This window comes from Sabethes cyaneus, chromosome 1 (assembly GCF_943734655.1).
Source record: "Sabethes cyaneus chromosome 1, idSabCyanKW18_F2, whole genome shotgun sequence".
NCBI classification, from domain to species: Eukaryota; Metazoa; Arthropoda; class Insecta; order Diptera; family Culicidae; genus Sabethes; species Sabethes cyaneus.
In genome coordinates, this window is record NC_071353.1 from 103,878,796 (window position 1) to 103,898,788 (window position 19,993).

Genomic DNA, 19,993 nt, shown 5'->3' on the forward strand with positions numbered 1-19,993 from the left:
GTTAGCATAAAGACGGTTATCGGTAACAACCCGATAGCCCACTGGTTAAAAGTTAGTTTGGTTGCTACAGTATCGTTTGATAAAAATATTACCATTACCGTGTACCCCCGCTAGCATGACCTTTTTTAATCAACTCTGAACCCCGGTGATATGAATACGTTCACATTATGTTAATATGTTCAAGCGTCATACACAATTGACGGGCAAATTAAAAAAAAACCTTAGTTATATATAGTATAACAAAGGTAAAAACTTAATACGTTTCCTCTTCCTAAGGAGCTTCTAAGCAAGCTCATATGCACTTACCTCTTTCCAGAATCCTAAACAAAGACCGTTTTAGTCGGAACTGCCGAGTTAATTTCCTTTTCTACAATCCGCACATTCAGAATTTGCGTATATTTGATGTTTTCAAAACGTTTATTTTCAAGTCAGAACACACACAGGGTGCACGCCTTGTGAAAATGAATAGAGTTACCACATATTCTGATTTAAAATGAGCTCGCCTAATCTGAACGGGGTGTTCTCCATATTAGCGCGGGTTCACGGTGTTCGAATAAAGGAAATGAAATGCAAACTTAAAATGAGTTTAACGAAAACAACAACAACATTGTGAAAAACAAAATTGTGATACTTTCGAATGAATAAGGGAATTACCCTAGAGGGAAATCGACCTATTTTGGATCCCATCTGCAGCTACATATCATTTGGAGAAAATCAAGTGTGGTTCTTCAACAGGAATTTCACAGATATACAAAAAACTTTTAAAATTAATTTAAATATTGTTCATGCTATTCTCTTTGAAACTATTTTCCTGCTATATGAAGTATTGCTCGTATGTTAATACAATAATAGTGTAACTGTTTACTCACGACGATTGCTAACTCGGGTAGGGGTCATAAACCATTTGTATGTGAATTGGTGGAGACGTGATGCCGTTTTTACTTTATTCAGAGGCTTGCAAAATACTTATACAAAAACGCAAAATAGATAAAGATTCACAATCGAATAAGAAAGGAAACATCAACGCACTAACCTACCTATATTTATTTCTCGGCAAAAACGATGAATCCTTCTCTGTCATGTGACTTGTCTCGTATCCGACGGGTAGCTTTTTACTCCTCGTTAAACCGTAAGTCATTTCATTCTCATTTTCATATTCTAAAACTAGAAAAAAAAACCCTACCTTCCGTAGCAACTGGTGTTTGTAACATTCAGATAGTTTTAAGCACATTTTAGGATGTTGAATAGAAGAGCTAGAGCTCCCTTAATGTCGAACAGAGTTGGCTTAGCAGATCGTACAATCCATATCGCCATGCTTGGGTAGGTCTTCCAGCACCGAAGCAACAGCCCGTGCGATGTAAGTCATGGTTCCGAAGCTTCCACTAGGCGCACTATCGTACAGATGCTGGCAGATGTAAGCGGCCCCTCCGCAGAGCAACAGTCCAGCCGTTGTAGTCTCACGGATATCTTTATTTTTTGCACAGCAAAGCATGGCATCGCCTTGGATTTTTCGCTGGTCTTCAAGAAACAGTTGGTTCGCTTTGTGAACCAAATGTTCCACGTATATTATGTCGCCCAACGATGCAATAATGTTGTGCTCGGTTACAAGAGTTAGTACCATCAACGCTTCCACTACCAGCTGACGATATTCGGGCTGCGGGATAGTATTGAGAGCGGTTTCAACTTCCAGTGCAAACTTTAGTTCATTGGGAGTCATTTCTTGTGTTAAGCTTTGTGGTAGAACGCGCCCTTCAATAGCTAGTCCCTGACAGCGCTCCAGCACTGTCCAAACCCTGGGATAAAAATCCCTAGGAACACGGTTCAAAGCACCATCTAGCCGGCGACGTCTCAACCATTGACCCTGACGATCATCGATCACGGTGGCTTCAGCTTCATCGCCTTCCTTGCCGAGTCCAATCTGACTCTTCTTACTGACGCGGCTGGACTTGCAGCTTACAATAGAAATATTTCCTCTGGCAACACTGTTAACCGCGAATTCCTTTCCGCTGAGAATATGATGTAGTAGATTCTTCATCTCGAATGGAGACAAATTCAGCAAATGTTCGGACGCCTGTTCTCCATCGCAATTGAGAGTACGCGATAGTTCCTTTGCCATAACCTGTATGATGAGACCAACACGAAGTCTAAGCATCTCATGGAAGAGTTGCGGTTCTGTGCGTATGAACATAGCCAAATAGACGAGCAGCTCCTGTGTTAACATGGCCGTACTTTCATCGTCTCCGTACGCTTCGTGAATCAAAGTTCGCAATTCAGCCTCCGGCAGTGGAGCAGTAATAGTGTATTCGCTGTTCGGAGGCATACCAACAGTGACCTAAAAAGAGATAATCTCAAAAGTGGATCTTTGGTGTCAAATGAGACCAATACGAACCTGTTTCTGACGGACCAGCAAATCGGTGACGGCCTTGGCTAGATCTTCGACTCTCTTGCCCAACATTCCGGCTGTGTGACGCACAAGACCCCACATCTTCTGTTGACAAGCCTTCTCGTAGAGACCCTTAAGAAGCCCACGAACGGTAACGACGCGACCTTCCTCCAGCATGCCTTGAGATTGGGAATCATCATTAGCACTGTTGCCTACGACTTCTACGTGCACAAACCGGAGTGAACAATCCATGCGAGGCCACCACAGCCAACAGCCAGCAAGCAAGTTGGCCACACGACGTATAGCGCACAAAAGCATATGTTGGAGAAAATGTGTGTGGGTGTGTTCGTGTTTGTAGAATGATCGAGCAGAGCACAAAATCAAAACATTCACAAGAGCAACGTGCGTGTTGGTGTTGTTTTATGTTGTTTTGTGGAGATGTGAGTGTATGGTTGGAAACGAAAAATTGTCAATGAAAATGTATTAGATTATTGGTATCCTTAAATCGTCTGATAACCATTGACATGTGCGTTGTGATTAAATTTCTAAACGGTAATTTCAACAGGACGATTAACATATAAACACAAATCAAATTCTCCAATTGTTATGCCAAAAATCGTTTGAACGAATCACAAAACACAATGCAAAATTTTTCCTACGGACTATGGCGGCAAAATCGTTTTATCCGTAATTCTACTAAAAGCAAAAGTTCTTCAGCTTTGTGATATTGTTGTAACGAAATATCATTTTATTCAGCATTTAATCTAGCTAGCAGTAGGTACGTTTATAGTTGTATTTTACAGCGAGATTTCTCGAACGATTTTGCCACACACGTCGTAGAAAAATGGAAAGTTTTTGAATTAATAGCTCACCTGTATTGAAGTCCAATCCCTGTGTATCTACCAAATGCTGCAAAATATCGCCCTGTTCTTCAAGACTTTCTGTCTCCCGCAGCATTGCAATAAGCTCTTCCACTTCAGTGTTCTCAAAATTTGTTTCCGTCGTCGGACGATGTCTCGGCAGAGGCTGAACCTGAATCTTCGGGGCTGAAAGAGAACTGCTATTAGACCAGGACCGTACGAAAAAAAAAAAACAAAAAGAAAAATTACTGGCAGTAGTGGCCGATGTTTGAATGTGCAACTTCTTGCCCTCGTCAATCGAAACCCGTTGCTCTCCAAAGCGGCTAGGTTGGTTCGGCGAAGGATCTCTTGAAATCTGCACGTTTCCATCCTGGTTCGGCTCTAACCACTGGGGAGTAATCGAATGAGACAAACGACGCTCGGTTACGCTGCCCTCCATACCGAGGGTTTCCGCTGGCGAAATTAGGATTAAAATTAGTGATTGTTATTTTTATCTGGATAGAGATAACCTTACAGTCCACATTGATGGAGCGTGTCTTCTTGATGGCGCCCTTAACCGACATTCGGCGGCGTAAATTTCTCGGGCGCAATCCAGAAGATCGTATTGAAGTGGTTGAAGCGCGATGACTGAAGGACCTAAGTAGATGTTCCTCCAGATAGGATTGCACCGATGGGTTGAGTTCTGGAAAAGAGCATCGGGGGCTTAGCAGGTAAGCTTTGAGTTTTAACGCCAAACTTACTGTCGGGATATCCATCTTCTTGGCTACCAAGGAAACTCAGGTCCGTAATGGCTGAAGTATTGATAAAATCTCCCAAATTTCCCAGAATCACCCGGGTACCGTTAATATAACCGGATTTAAGCTTCTTCATCGTTTGCATCATTGCCAGAGGGACTTTATTGTTATCTGCGAGAAATATGATCTATTAGTGAGCGTTACAAAATAACTTTTATAAGGATTAACACAGAAGGGACTACGTGTAACAGGAAATTAAACATTAAAACAGTTAAATGAACTGAGGGAACTACATTAAAGCATAATGGCTAAACTAAAACTATTGGGTAATAACTTCACTATCATTAGTTTGAGTTTCTGATTAATTTTGAAGTACTTTGGTCAGATCTAGGCGAAAATGTATTAATCGATTTTAGAAAGTTAATCACCTTATGTTTTGTTGATCACCAATATATATAGACCTTTTTACATTTTTCCAATACCACCAATTAATATTAGAAGGAATAAACTACTACAATTAGTAACAGAGATTTTACATTTTAAATAAACAGCTTAAACCAACCGCTTCGTCGTTTCTATCAATTTTCCAATTTGCAAATCCCACAAAACGTTCTTCGAGGTTGAAAATGATAAAGCTATCCTAAAGATACTAATAATTCCTCGAAGATGATTACCTCATATGCATTATTCCGTATGATTGCGATTATAATCTTGACGTAGGCAGTATTCTACTAATTATGTTAACATTGGACCTCTTAATGAATATGGACATGACACATGATCGATCCAAACCTCCTTTTCCATAATTAGGCTAAGGGTAAGCACAGTAACCATACAACAAAACTAACATCAAACATAAATCCATCGCAAATAAAGACTCAAACATAAGACTGGTTCTGAAAGTGGACCAGTAATAAACAGCACAAAACGAGCATAATAAGAATTAGGAAACAGTGTTCTCGCAGGATGACTTGTGAGAATTGTGGGATGAATTCCTTTGAATTCAGATGAAAGGCAACGATAACAGATGATCTGTTGGTGCGCGTGTTTGTGTGTGATTGAATGCGATCGATGATTGTATGACGAAATAAAATAAGAAAACTAAACCAATAGTAGTTACCTATGAGCCAGTGATTGGCGGTTAATGTAATCGTCGGCCGGCCCAGCAGATGGCGCCAGCTAATGCTGAGGAACGCGAGAACGTCCATGAAATTGCTGACCAGCAGGGCCGGATCGCGAGACGTGTAGTACTCGTCATAGTCAAAGATCTAGTATGCACCAGGAATGATCGCACGCAGATCGGAACAAGCGCACAACCACCATCACCAATGATGCGACGTGTCAGCAAGTGCGGGTGTATGTGTGTGAATTGTGCGTGCATGTTTCACAAACAAGTAGGGATGAGGCGGGCGGTTGGGCGGTTCCATGATTATTATTTTTTGTTTGAATGCACGACAATTTTGACCGAAGAACAAAAAAGAAGAGAAAGAGAAAGTTTTGCCAATTAAAGCGATTCCATTGACACACAGGGCGACCAGTTCGGCAGAGCGAAGAGCTAGATGCGGATGTCGGTTTACTTCTGTGGTTCGACAGTTTAATGCTGATGAATGTCCTGCAGGATCAACTGGATGACCGTTGGCGGCTGTTCAGCGTTAACAAAGTGCCGATTTGTAAAAGACAAGGAACCCTAATACAGGAAATACACTACTGGGAAACATGCGCGATAGTTCAGGTATGCGACTAATCGGTAAACTTAAAGCAAGAGTGGTACAGGCGCAGGAAACCAAAAATTTTGGGAAATTTTAGACTAATAGATTACCAAGTTTTCAGGATAGAGCAGAAACCGTATCGATCGAAAGCATTTGCTGGAAAGTTGATCTACACCGAAGCATATGTACAGTCGGATGGTTAAACTAAACTATGGAAATTGTTGTAAAACTTAAGTACACTGAGGAAAGGCAAGCGAAGTTCGGTCTAGTGTTGTAATTGTTTAGAACGAGATGTAATCTCGGTTGCAATAATTTATTTTTTTGTTTATTCACTTGAAAGTACGTGGCACACAGAAGACATACTTGTTATAGCAATATCTTCCAACTGGTGAAGTTGCAATTGATGGGACAAAATTTCATTAATGTTCTCAAAATTTTCCTAAACGTTGAGATCTAAAGCAATGACCCTTCCTTACTTTCTGAGCTAACTATTCAGCTAACTACTCGGACTTGCTAGTCAACACTTTCTCATGAGAAATTTGCTTTGAATTTTTTTTGTGTGGATTATTAACTATTCTAACTTGTGTTGCCTTGCACGCATTGGTAAACGATAAACTATCATTGTCCGTGGATAACTTTTCACGTATATCTCTGCCTTCAACTTGATCATTTTTGCAATGTCTTGCATTTTGGTATGTTTTTTTTTTGTTTGGATATATTGTGGTATACCACATTCTTAATATGTGCACTGTTTGACATACCACCAGTAATTCAAGTGGTTATCAGTACACAGTATGCACAGTTATCCCAATTAGGCACAGTACTTCTTATTAAGTTAATTGCCTTATTGAGACTTTCAGTCCAAATATCGGGTATAAAATGGGGAAGGCAAACAAGAAAGCGACCAACATATTTCTTGCCATCTCAAGCCCCTACCTAGCGCCTCCACGCGGTCATACCTGGTAATGCTCAATAATGCTCTATTGAGTAGCTAAGCTAGTCAAGTCAACTGCGATGCTTCAAAACTGGGACTTTGGGCAGACGGCTGAGCTATACGACTTTGTTAGCAGGTAAGCCTATAATATGTTATTCTAATGATTTGTTTCGTTTTAGCTCATCAAGCACATCTTACTGCACAGTGAATTGCCATGACAAGTTTAAATAATGCACATGGATATTAGAAAGAAAAATTAAATTAAATTAATAATTAAGATTAATAATAGTAATAGGAGATTGTTCTACTTTTGCCCATATATGCTCCATTTCATATTATTTTTACACATATTCATATTATATTCATATCGTATATTACCGGGTACATGCACACCTATGAAGATTGCGTGAGTTTTTGCGCATCCTCTTAAAGTAGGCGTTTAACTAACGGACCCATTTCTACAATCGTAAGGAAATGGCCATGGCATGGATATGGTGTATGGCGCACTTACGGGTACACCATGTCAACCACCCATGGTGTGTACGGTTGTCTATGCTATGCTTTTCTATACTATTGGGACTTTCAGTCCAAATATCCAACTATGAGATTTTCCTAATGCTGAATTGACAACGACTTAATCGGATGCCATCCAAGACACTTTATTATTGACTATGGAGCGGTTAAGGTCAACAGATCAATGCATAGTTTTTTAACAACCGCAAACACAGAGAGACCACACGAAGGCTAAATATTTCAAGACTTAAATATCGTATACTAGTAGCGAACTGATCTCGGCTTTCGGTTGGTGGGAAAAAGCAGAAGCAATTTAATTCTACGACATTATAGTATAGAATGCTTCATTGTCGGATCGCCAGCGTAACATTTTCATGTGTGAAGAGAAGGTAGATTATTGTTGCAAGTTCACCTGAGAAAAATCAAATGGGACTGGCATACATCTAACTATAGTGACCTGATAATTAGGTTCCCAATATGAAACTTCATCATTGATGTTATCTGCGTTACGATTATTATAAATTATACAATCCTAGTGGTCGCACATATGTACAGTGTTCTTGGAGAAGTTGTTTCAATGAAAATCTGTTGTTAAAAGTAGTAAACGAGTTCATATGAACCTGCCGTAATAAACAAACAAACAAACAAACAGATGTCATTTAAAACTAAACAAACATAACAGGAAAGAGGTTTCCCAAAGTCTCAACATCACCAGAAACGTAATATGCTGGTGAATAGAACAGGGCATTAGTAACTCACTCCAGCTGAACAACGGACAATGTAAAAAATTAACAAAGAACAAATGGAAAGTTTGTTCATCTCGATTCCATCTGTAACCAGGTTGTTGCCTGCTGAATCTACTATAAATTTATAACAAAAATGCTTGTTCCTTCAAAGCACTGCATACAAGTATCAATCACAGTGAACCTTCGCTTGCCTTTTTGATACATCGTTGGATGCGTGCTAAGGAAAAAACAACGTGCAACAGTGGGGGGAAAAGCTACATCTTACAGTAGGATGAGACGTGTTGTAGGAAAGGAACTTTACAATTACATCATCTATTACAGCTATAAAAGACAACGTGGTAAGGTTTCACGTGGTCAGGAAAAAATAAGGGGTACAAAGCACAAAAGGTAGATTCCACAGACCTAGATGTACGGTTTTCAGCACCAACGTTAGCAGCGGCCGTCCAAGCAGGTTCTGCCAGGCCGATTTGAGAAAATTAATCTCTCCCTTCAGCAGATCTATCATCAGTTCATTGTCCGATGCGATGTAGAACCGGTTTACGTCGGAAAACTAGAGGTATTGTTCGGCAATAAAAGTGGGTTATTTGGGAACATAAAAAACAAAAAAAAAGAAAAAGAAAACCGATCCGCTCCTCTCGGATGCTGCTAGAATGGTAGCGTTCGATGTGCAGAAAAAATCATTTGCGCTCAACCCACTTTGGCGGGGTCGAGGCAATGATTGGCACTTACCTGAGGTGTAAAAGCAAAAATGCGATCCTTCAACGAGTACAGCTTGCTGGTACTGAGAATACCGACATCACGGGATTTGCGACCACTAAGGCCAAGTTTTTTGTTTCGACCCAGGTAAGTGTACAAATGGCTGAGAACACGGGCCGGTTGAACCTCAATCGGAGCTACATCTGCGATTGTCTGAACGTGAATGCCGTGCTCTGCAAGTTTGTCACGAATGTCGTTGTCTTCTGCCAAGATAACTACTTGCACAACTACGTCGGGCTTCTTTTGCGCTCCCAAGCGACGATTCAGCGGGTCAAGTTCACCAACTGCTAGAAAGCCCTGCAAAAAAGCAATATGTTAGCTTATTGTGTAAAACCAAAAAACCAAACACCAATTACTTCCTGTAGCAGCTTTCCGAGAATATATAGTGATTGACCCCATAAGAACGGACAACGGCCGACCACAATCCGCTGCTGTGAGCCAGGACATTGATATTCGGAGCTTACAACGTTGGCTGGGACAGCGTACAATTCCGGAACCAGCCGCATTCCTTCCTCGGTTTTAACTAAAATTTCCTCCAACTTGCTGGAATAATCTTTAACAGAGTCCTTATCGTTTTGAAAGGCCTTATTCAAGATTAGATAGCAAAAGAACAAAGGCCACTCGCTCTCAATATTCTCAAACATGCGCAGCTCCCAGGGTTCGTAGTAGAGCCTTGTAACGTCCTCATTGGGAGTTTTGTAACCATCACGGAGAAATCGCTTGCAGCCGTATCGTCCTTGGAGACGATTTACGATAGCCTCTTGGGTGGCTTCGATCAGTTGCGGATCGTCACAAGCGAAAGCTGGAAAACCGATTACGGAAAGCAATCCAGCATCCAGTTCCTTACTATTTGATTCCCTTGGCAGCATTGACTGCAACACGGCTTGGCATTTGTGAGCCTCATCTGCCAAAACGTGGATGACACTGCCTGAGCCCCCACGAGCGCCAAACAAATCTAGCTCATTCATAGCCTCCAATGCAGCTTTCGCCATTCCAATCGAACTAGCATTCAGCTCAGTTTGACCGTGATTTGATTTGTCCCCTCGTTCCCAGATTCCGTAGTCCGGTATGCAATAGGCGGATTCGATGTAAAATACCAGATTCTGTATAAAGGATACCTCGTCCAGCGAGAACACGATCTGTAGTCCTGAAGCAGTCATTTGTGCTAAAATCAGTAAGTACAGCGAAATAGCATCAATTTGCAAGTGACCCCACTCGCCATCCCCAACCACAGGTTGACCATTTTTGCTTGAATATTTTGCATGCAGCGAATCCAGTGGGTTTTGAGATATTTTAAATCGTTCTACTTTATCCTTTTGGTTCATCATGGCCATAAGCAAACCGCGCATAAGCTTAACGCAGCACTGCTCCAGTTCGTACGCCTTCGCACGATCCTCGTCTTGATCGGCTATTTTCTTATAAGCCATTGACAAGCCCCAAACGGCCAAAATACAATAAACGTTATCTCGAACCTAGAAATCGCGCATTGAAAACAAATAAAATCATTAAGTGAGTTGACCTTAATATTTTGCAACAAAAAAAAGCAGTGCTGCCAAGTGCGAAAAAACGGCGTTTCCATTCCCCACGTTTTCAAGGTAACAGAAATGTTTAACATGTTTTTAATTGTGCTAATTTATTCGAAAGGTAGTGACAATTTAGCCAAACCAATACGAGTGCCAATATCCATCAAACTTAAAGCTATATTTTAACTGTTCTTACGGTTTGTCCCGCCAATCCTTTGCCAAATTGGCAGCGCTGCACGGATATTAAACGAAAGTTTAGGAACAAATTTTACCAGAAAAAAAAAACAAAAAGCAAGCATTTTCACAAGAAAAAACCTGGAGAACTGCAGCGGACTTAAATACCTACCCAAGCATGCGGATTTTCTGGGCTGGCCGGAAACAACCCCGTTACAGGTTGCTGATGAGACATGATTAGGCGGTGCACGATCCTTTGGTAGTAGTCCAGCCGGACACCGGAATTACTGCGGCTTCTCATCTTAGCCAATTAACTGAAATCTGCAAGTGAAACACTGTAATGACAATGGTACTTCGTGTAGCTGACGAAACGAAACGAAATTTCACCTATCGGGTGCGTGAGCTTGTGTGATTCTTCAGCTATGTAATGTGGAAGCAGTATTTTTCAAGACAATTTCAGAATCTTTCGAGCTTCGTTCCAATGAATTTTCACTTGCTTCTTGTAAAGAACGACTCAATAGCACGAGCGAAACTATTTTTACTAAACTTTAGAACATTTTTACTGCCGAAATTAATTAGAAAAACCTTCAGCCTACGATGAGTTCCTATCGTTTCAATGGTGCACGGAAAAAACGAAGACGGCGACGACGACAGCACGGAATGTCACTTGAATGTCAATTCAATCATCTGTGTAGGGGGCCGCGAAGATACCGAAAAGGAAAACTAGGAGAATACAATTGACACAGAAGAAGAATGCGAAGAAGCAAGCGAATGTCGAAACTAAAAGAAAGGCATATAAAATGCCTGCTGTTTCAGAGGTTTATTTTGATTCTAGTTATTCGCATTCCACCGAAATATGCATGTGTGAGTTAAGCACTGATTATTTCCTGGGGGATATGAAAGCGAGCATTTTCTACACTGAAACAAACATTGTATACAAATCTTGATACAAATCCTTCCAGTAGGGGAACTGTGGATAAAACCGACACCCTAACAATTTTCACAGAAATTCCATATTTGTACGTCAATTATTTTCCAACAAACCTCCCAGCATCTTAGTTTAACTCTAAATCCTTCATTCCACGAGGTCTGTTTGATACTTATTGTGACGGTTTTTGATATATAATGGAAAAGAAAACTCTGTATCTTGCTAGGGATGGGAATCGAAAGCCAAAGTATCGATATTTGGTATCGCAATATATCGGACCGATCCGATACTGAGTAATGAGTATATCGCAACCAAAATATCGATACTTCGATATTCACCGATATCGGAATCCGAGATATTCAGAAAGTTTTCAGATACGATCCGGCACGGGCTTGCTGACTGCATAGCAACCTGCCTCGTTTATGTTACCGGCATCTCCGCACCTCCAAGATACCGTATACTTTCCACTCGACAGTGTTCGCATCAGATTTATCGGTCAGGCGGGCGCTTTTTAACTGGAAGCAGCAGCACTAAAACTAATCAGCTTCAAACAATTTTTTGTTCAATAGTGTAGTGTCTGTCTCGGTTGCCTCCGACCGAGCCCTCCGGAACACGGAACAACGTCGGTAAACGTCTACGTTCGTCCAAAAACTGACTCTTTGTTTTTAGAGCAAGCTTTATCATGTCATGTGTCAGTATACGTGAGTCTCAAATTGAGCGAGTCAAGATTGCTCTGCTTGTCTCTTACCGTTCGTATGACACATTCTCGCAACACATGCAAAGCAATTTCAGTTACACTGAAACAAATGATTTAGTTTCATTAGATTTATTTTTACGTTAATTCTTCTAACTTCGTACGTTCCCTACATTCACCCCCTCTCCTACTCTTCTGGTAAATTATCTTGATAAAACATTATTTTCATCAATTTTTTGTCTTCATCATCATCTTCAGTTTCGTCATTATCATCACTTTTGTCATTTTTATAATCCTTTTCGTAATTATAGTCATTATTTTCGTCATTTTCACGATTATTTTTATCATAACCATCATCATTTCCATCATCACTATCATCGGTTGGGTCATTATCATCCTTCTCATTGTCCCGTTTTCATCATCATTTTTGACATAAATATCATCATTTTTGTCCTTACCCTCTCCATATTCGTAATAACAATAATCATTTTCGTCATTTACATTATCATTTTTGTCATTACCATCATTAGTTTTGTAATAATCATCATCATTTTCATCATTACCGTAATCATTTTCATCATTATACGAGTAGTCTTCATTTCAATCATTACCATCGTTTTCGTCATTACCATAATCAGTTTGGTCATTCCTCATCACTTTCGTGATTACCATAATCAGTTTCGTCATATTCATTATTCTCGTCGTTACTATCATCATTTTCGTTATTGTTGTCTTCGTTTTCCTGATTACAATAGCCATTTTAGTCACTTTCATTATCATTTTTGTCATACTCATTACCATCATTAGTTTCGTAATTATCATCATCATTTCCGTCATTGCTATCATAATTTTCGTTATTATTGTCTTCATTTTCCTGATTACAATAACCCTTTTTGTTATTAGTATCATCATTTTCGTGATTCTCATCATTTCCGTCAATACTATCATTATTTTTGTCATTACCATCATCATTTTCGTAATTACTATAATCATTTTCGTCATTTTCATTATCATTTTTGTCATTACCATTATTAGTTTCGTCATTATCATCATCATTTCCGTCATTGCTATGATCATTTTCGTCACTACCAACATCATTTTCGTCATTACCATATTTTACATTACCATCATCATTTGCGTCATCACCACCATCATTTACCGCCATCATTTTCGTGATTACAATAATCATTTTCGTCATTATCATCATCATTTATTATGATATCCGTCATTACTTTTATCTTTTTTTGTCATTACCATCATCATATTCGTCATTACCAAAATTATTTCCCTCATTACCATCATTTCCGTAATTACTATCATTATTTTCGTCATTACCACTATCATTTTCGTGATTACAATAATCATTTCCGTCATTACTATCATCATTTTTGTCATTTCGCCATCATTTTCGTGATTACAGAAATTTTCGACTGTGTCATCATCATTTGCGTCATTTTCGTCATCATAAATATCATTTTCGTCATTACCTTAATAATTTTGGTCATTACCATCATTTCCGTCATTACTATCATCATTTTCCTTATTACAATAATCATTTCCATTAATATCATCTTTTTCGTCATCATTTCCGTCATTACTATCATCATTTTCGTCATCATCCTCATACCAAACTGTAAAAAAAAAATTGCGCTTTGGTTCGAAATTCCACTGTATTCCGTCCTTTTCATAGGAACTCAAAATACTCAGAGGAACATGTGGTAGAGTAAAAGTTGCCAAATTGCGCACACTAGTTACTAGAAAATTCCCCTCCGGGGAACTACAGCCTGAATTCGTTAATTGGGCCACGACTGCACTCCAGCTGATTCGCTAATTGGACGGCTGACAGTTGTTAGAAATTTCTAAACTCGAAACTTCGATACAATTTTGACATTCAAGTTGTCACTTAGCCCAATTAGCGAGCACCCAATTAACGAACCGCCCAATTAACGAACCACCTGTGGTGGACGCTCATGATTGAAATGGTTCAGCGCGACGCGGATCGGTTATGCTGTATAAGCGTAAACGGACTGTACCGCGTCGAACGGTGACAATTATACGCTGACACAGCGCATAGCGTAAAACGTACGACACATAGCATAGGAAGAAATATTTCAGTACAATATAGTCGAGAACGACACGTTACGAGGACCACATCTAGTATTCTTACTCCAAACCGAACCGCCATATCCCAAGAATATTGCATGGCGATCCTCGCCAGTATGCAGTGAAAGCGAGTTTCGATACGGTTAAATTTTCTGATTCACGCGTTGGAGATGCCCAAGTTAAAAAAAAAAAAAAAAAAAGTGGTCGAGTTTTGTTCCGGAAGTTATAGTTTCAGAAATTGTGCAATGAAAAACGTCCTTGTTGGTTGCAAAACGAAAAAGCACGCTTCGAACAGTGTTCTGGAAGAGACCACGTAATACGTGAATCGTAGAGAAAAAAAAAAAAATTACAATGGGATGGTTTAGTGCGGATGAAATCATCGCACCGGCCGCATCAAATAGCGTCATTGAACAGAACCATACCGCACAAACAATTGCACTGTGCGTGATAGCAGCGTTGGCTGTAGGATACATTGTAGTGCGGATAGTAGCAAAACTGCACCGCCAACAGACAGAAAGTGTCGCCCAAAGAGCTATTAGTATGGCAAATTTGCCAAACGTGTAAGAAACTACCAAATGTTGTGATTCAAAATAAAAACAATTAAAACAATAAACAATTGCTTTAAAAAACAAACGTATAAAAAAAAAAAAAAAAAGTGTAGTGCTGTCCCAAGTAGCTTCCACGTTGCATTCGTACATCGACATACATTCTACGGATAAAAGTGCTGATTCAGATGTACAACTGGAAATGATTTCAATCAACCAGACGATGACTGCGAGAGAAAATTTCGTTCGATGATTCCAGCTTCGGATGGATGGAAAATTTCACACTAGCGAGATATGGGAAAATTCGGCTGCTGCGGGGAAAAAATGTCAATTGTGATGACCATAGAACATCTCAAATATAACCAGAGAAATAATTGGGAAGTATCCATTAGTAAAAAAAGAAGAATATAAATTACTTTACAAAAAAAAAAAAAAAAAAAAATTTTGTTTTAGGCACTATCACTGGAATGGAAGAATTTTTCAAAGCAGGAGATGCGTTAGGGAAATTACATGCTAATTTAAAAAAACATGCCAATTATAAACCAGGCACTAAGGTAAGGAAAATAAAGGAAATCCAAACCATATTAGAAGAGCTAAAAAGGGCCGTAAACAAATGTAAAGCAATAGAGACTAAAGCCCAATTTAAAAGAAGATATCTACAACTGAAGTCTGTTGCTAGGCAGTGCTATAAGCTGCTTGGCTCAGTACCTGCTAACCTAGACGACACCTTAGCCCCTGAAGGCACTAAAGGGGGTGAGGGTGAAAATTCGAAAATACAAGATAACGAAGAAGACTCAGAGGAATCAAACGACGACGAGGAAGTTCTTCAAAAAGAATTTTCAGACTTCGAAGAAGAAGAACGCTACGAAATGGCGACCAAACTAGACCTTAGCTTGGCCATGAAGGTAGTCGACAGATATAATGGCGAACCATCGAAACTGTCCATATTTATTGAAACCGTCGAATTGCTGGAGGAATACTCCAACGGAGTTCCACCAGCAGACGTCCTGAAATTTTTAAAAACAAGACTAGTAGGCGCAGCCCACGGGGCAATCGATAATGCCCGAACAACCGCCGAGGCGTTTGATGCACTGAAAAGAAAATTTTCGGTGAAGATTACACCGAGAGCGGTGGAAAAGGAGATGGCATTGAAAAAACAACATTCTAAACAAATCGCAGAGTTCGGCGCGGACATAGAAAACCTGTCCGCTAAATTGGCAGCCGCACACGTTTCAATGGGAACTTTCCCAAGTGAGGCGGCAGCCCTAAATATTGTCGAACCTGTAGCGGTTCAGGCATTTGTCGAGGGATTGAAAGATCCCTCAACACAATTTTTCGTAAAAGCACGGAATCCGACATCGCTAAATAAAGCGATATCGGATGCGTTGGAGTGCCAAAGTACTCCAAAAACTGAAAATAGTTTAGAAAATATGATGGCACTATGGTGCACATCAGGAAGAACGCCCTATAGGGGCAACGATCGAAATAATTGGAGAAGCCGAGTAAGCTCTAGGGGTCGTGGTGGTTACCGAGGAAACACTAGGTACCGTGGTAGGGGTACACAACACAATAACAACTATGGTTATAACAATAACCACCAAACCAACCAAACCTACCGAGGAAATAACAGTCGCGGGAGGAACAACGGACATGTGGCACATATGGCCGAACCTCAGCAACGACAACAACAGCAACAACAAACACAACAACAGCAACAACAACAACCTGTAGAAGAGGCACATTTAATCGATCTTTTTCGTTAATTTTAGTGCGAAGAAGGCTCTCAGAGCAAAATTTAAATTATTTGGCAGAGTAATAGAACTCATAATTGACAGTGGAGCATCTTGTTGTATTCTGGACAAAAGATGTCTTCCCGAATTTATCAATATCAATAATTCACACACATTAGAAATCAGTGGTGTAAACGGAGTAACCCGTACTCTGGGATCCGTTGACACTTTTGTGGGGTACAAGTCTGTGGAATATCCCATTAAATTTAATATTATAGAGAGCTTGCCGGATGCAGTTAACGGCTTGATTGGCACAGATTTTTTGAGAGAATTTGGAGCCATTGTTGATTTTGTGGGTATGGAGATGAGATTGCAACAACCAAAAACTGAAACATGCTACATTATACCGGCTCGTACTGAGGTGGTAAGGTACGTTGATACCGGTGTGACGGGTACTTGTGTGGTACTACAACAAGAAATAGTGCCACATGTTTTCATAGCAAATTCAATATCAGTTCCAAAAGAAGGGAAATTACCCGTAAGAATTATTAATATAGCAAATAAGGAAATTTGCATTGAAACAAAAAATATTGAAACAAAGGATCTAAGGGATTACAATGTGGTAGGAAAAATTAAACTGCCAAAATACGATACTAATAGAGCAAGTAAACTTTTAAATGAGTTGAACTTGAAACATTTGACAAAACAAGATCAGGCAGAGATGCAGAGGCTATGCTTAAAATACGCTGATGTGTTTTGCTTGAAAGACGATAAATTAACAGTAACGGATAAGTACACATCCAGTATTAAAATAAAGGATGGCACAACTCCAATATTTTCTAAACAATATCGCCTTCCCCTGGCGCAAAAAAGGGAAATAAATGACCAGATTGATAGGATGATGTCAGATGGAGTCATTGAAAAGACTAGTTCCGAATGGAATAGCCCAATTTTACTAGTGCCAAAAAAGTCGGCGAATGACAAAAAGAAATGGAGGTTGGTTGTTGATTATCGGAAACTTAACAATGTTCTTGAGAACGATACATTTCCACTCCCAAATATAGAGGAGGTCATAGACTCATTGGCAGGAGCGAAGTACTTTTCGCATTTAGACTTGTCCCAAGGGTACTACCAATGCAATTTGAAGCAAGAGGATAGGCCACTAACAGCTTTCTCGACGTCGTCTGGACAATATCAGATGACAAGGCTTCCAATGGGACTAAAAATAAGCCCAGCATCATTTTCAAGACTAATGACCATAGCGATGGCAGGTCTTAATGGAGAGAAGTGTTTAGTATATTTGGATGATCTCATCATATTTGGTAGAAATCTAGAAGAGCATAACAAAAATCTCTCGAACGTTTTCCGAAGATTGCGAGAGGTAAATTTAAAACTAAACCCCGAAAAATGCAATTTTTTGCAAGAAAATTTAGTATACCTGGGACATTACATATCTGCTGAAGGCATCAGGCCTGATCCTGCTAAAATCGAAGCAGTGAAAAAATGGCCGATCCCTTCCACTGCGGATGAAGTCAAGCGATTCGTTGCTTTCGCAAATTACTATCGGAAGCACATAAAAGACTTTGCTAGGCTTTGCACACCGTTAAACAAGTTGACCAGAAAGGGTGTAAAGTTTGAATGGAGTAGCGAATGCCACAACTCATTCGAGAATTTAAAACAATGTTTTATAAATCCACCAGTACTGGATTACCCGGATCTAACGGAGACCAACAAATTCAACTTACATACGGATGCGTCTGGATATGCGATTGGTGCTGTGCTATCTAATAGCAACGGCAAACCGGTTGCATATGCCAGCAAGACTCTGAATAAAGCCGAATCAAATTACAGTACGATAGAAAAGGAGTTATTAGCTATGGTGTGGGCTATCAAGCATTTTCGACCATACCTGTATGGAAGAAGATTTGAAGTCTACAGTGACCATAGACCATTAGTTTACCTTTTTACTTTAGCTGACCCCTCCAGCAGATTAACAAAATTCAGGTTAGCTTTAGAAGAATATGATTTTGAAGTAACTTTCAGGAAAGGAAGCGAGAATGTGATAGCGGACGCGTTGTCACGCATTTCGATTCAAGACCTGAAAACACTTCATGGAAAAACTGTTCTAGTCGTTACCAGAGCTTCGAAACTTAAAGGCGAAAAAGCGAATGACGATAGGACTGATCAACCTTCGTCTAAACAAGACAAATACGTTAAAATGGTAATGAAAGATAACATAAAAAGCATGCAAATCTCCACAGATGTAATTGAAATTCCCCTCAAAAGGACACCAATTGACCTACGGGCAATGTTGTCGAAGGTGGCGGAATATTCAAAAATTAATAATATAAAATATATAATCATCAAAAATAATAAGGAGACATATGACGTCATTAGAAAATATGAAGAACTACAGATATATGGTCGACCATCATCAGTAAAAACATTACCAATTTTAATAAAAATCGGAGAGCAAATAGAAGAAGTAACAGACGAAAGGTCAAAGCTTTTAATACTAAACGACTACCATATATTACCGACAGCGGGACATGCGGGTATTAGACGCACACTTGCAACTATAAGCAAAAGATATTTTTGGAAAAACATGAAATGCGATGTAGAGAATTTCATTAAAAAATGCAAGCAATGCCAGATATCAAAAGTTGGAAGATGCGGAAAAACTCCAATGATCATTACGACAACAGCAAGCACAGCATTTGAAAAAATCTACATAGATTTGGTTGGTCCTTTGATACCTACCAATGGATACGAATATATACTAACAACGCAATGCGAGTTAACAAAATTTATAACCGCAACACCGATACCTAACAAGTCAACAGAGACAGTAGCTAAAGCATTCGTGGAGCATGTTATTTTAAAATATGGTGTTCCACAACGAATTGCGTCGGATAGAGGAACAGAGTTTATGTCGAGTTTGTTTACATCCATTGCCAAATTATTGAATATTCAAAAACTAAATTCTACAGCTTACCATCATGAAACTATAGGTTCTTTGGAGAACACACACAAATGTTTAGGAAACTTTTTACGCATCTATTGTAACGAAAAATTATTTTCTTGGGTACATTGGATACCATTTTACACATTCGCATATAACAATACCGTTCACACTAACACTGGATACACACCTTTTTATTTAGTATTCGGAAAAAATAGTAACATGCCTTCAAATTTAACAAATGATAATCCAGTGCCTATTTATGACATAGACAACTATAGCAAGCAATTGACGTTAAAGTTACAAGTATGCCATCAAGAAATAAGAGAAAACCTTCTTTCTAGCAAGATGAAAAGAACAATGAAAAATAACTTAAACATTGTACCAAAATGTTATAACAAAGATGACTTAGTCCTAATTAAAAATGAAATAGGTAAAAAATTGGACAATAAATTTATAGGTCCATACAGAGTAGTAGAGGACATAGACTCAAATATAAGGGTAGAGATCAATGGTAAAGAGGATATAATACATAAAAATAGAATAAAAAGTTATAAGGAATGAAAATAATAATACATATAATTTGAAACAATAGGACGTGTGGTGGACGATTGTTTCATAATGAGTTCTTTCAAATTACATGGGAATAATACGCATTATATAAATCCTAGTTCATAATTCCTTGTTTAGTTTAAAAAT

General features: G+C 39.3%; 1 protein-coding gene across 4 annotated transcripts; it reads right to left on the minus strand.

The window, feature by feature from the left end:
- Positions 1-785: 785 nt before the first annotated feature.
- Positions 786-10,944, minus strand: LOC128733064 (probable phosphorylase b kinase regulatory subunit alpha). Of its 4 annotated transcripts, none has more exons than XM_053826649.1 (11): positions 10,720-10,944; positions 10,505-10,653; positions 8,992-10,107; positions 8,609-8,932; positions 5,098-5,245; positions 3,984-4,148; positions 3,758-3,925; positions 3,493-3,696; positions 3,256-3,429; positions 2,390-2,562; positions 786-2,332 (listed from the first exon to the last, which is right to left on the minus strand). In XM_053826649.1, the coding sequence occupies exons 2-11, from the start codon at positions 10,631-10,633 to the stop codon at positions 1,286-1,288; spliced, it is 3,648 nt and encodes a 1,215-aa protein (XP_053682624.1). In that variant the 5' UTR covers positions 10,634-10,653; positions 10,720-10,944; the 3' UTR covers positions 786-1,285. The 4 variants fall into 4 exon arrangements, with proteins under 4 accessions (XP_053682624.1, XP_053682623.1, XP_053682622.1 ...); XM_053826648.1 differs by having other exon boundaries at positions 2,390-2,604; XM_053826647.1 differs by lacking the exon at positions 5,098-5,245 and adding an exon at positions 8,282-8,429 and having other exon boundaries at positions 2,390-2,604.
- Between the last annotated feature and the right edge of the window lie 9,049 nt (positions 10,945-19,993).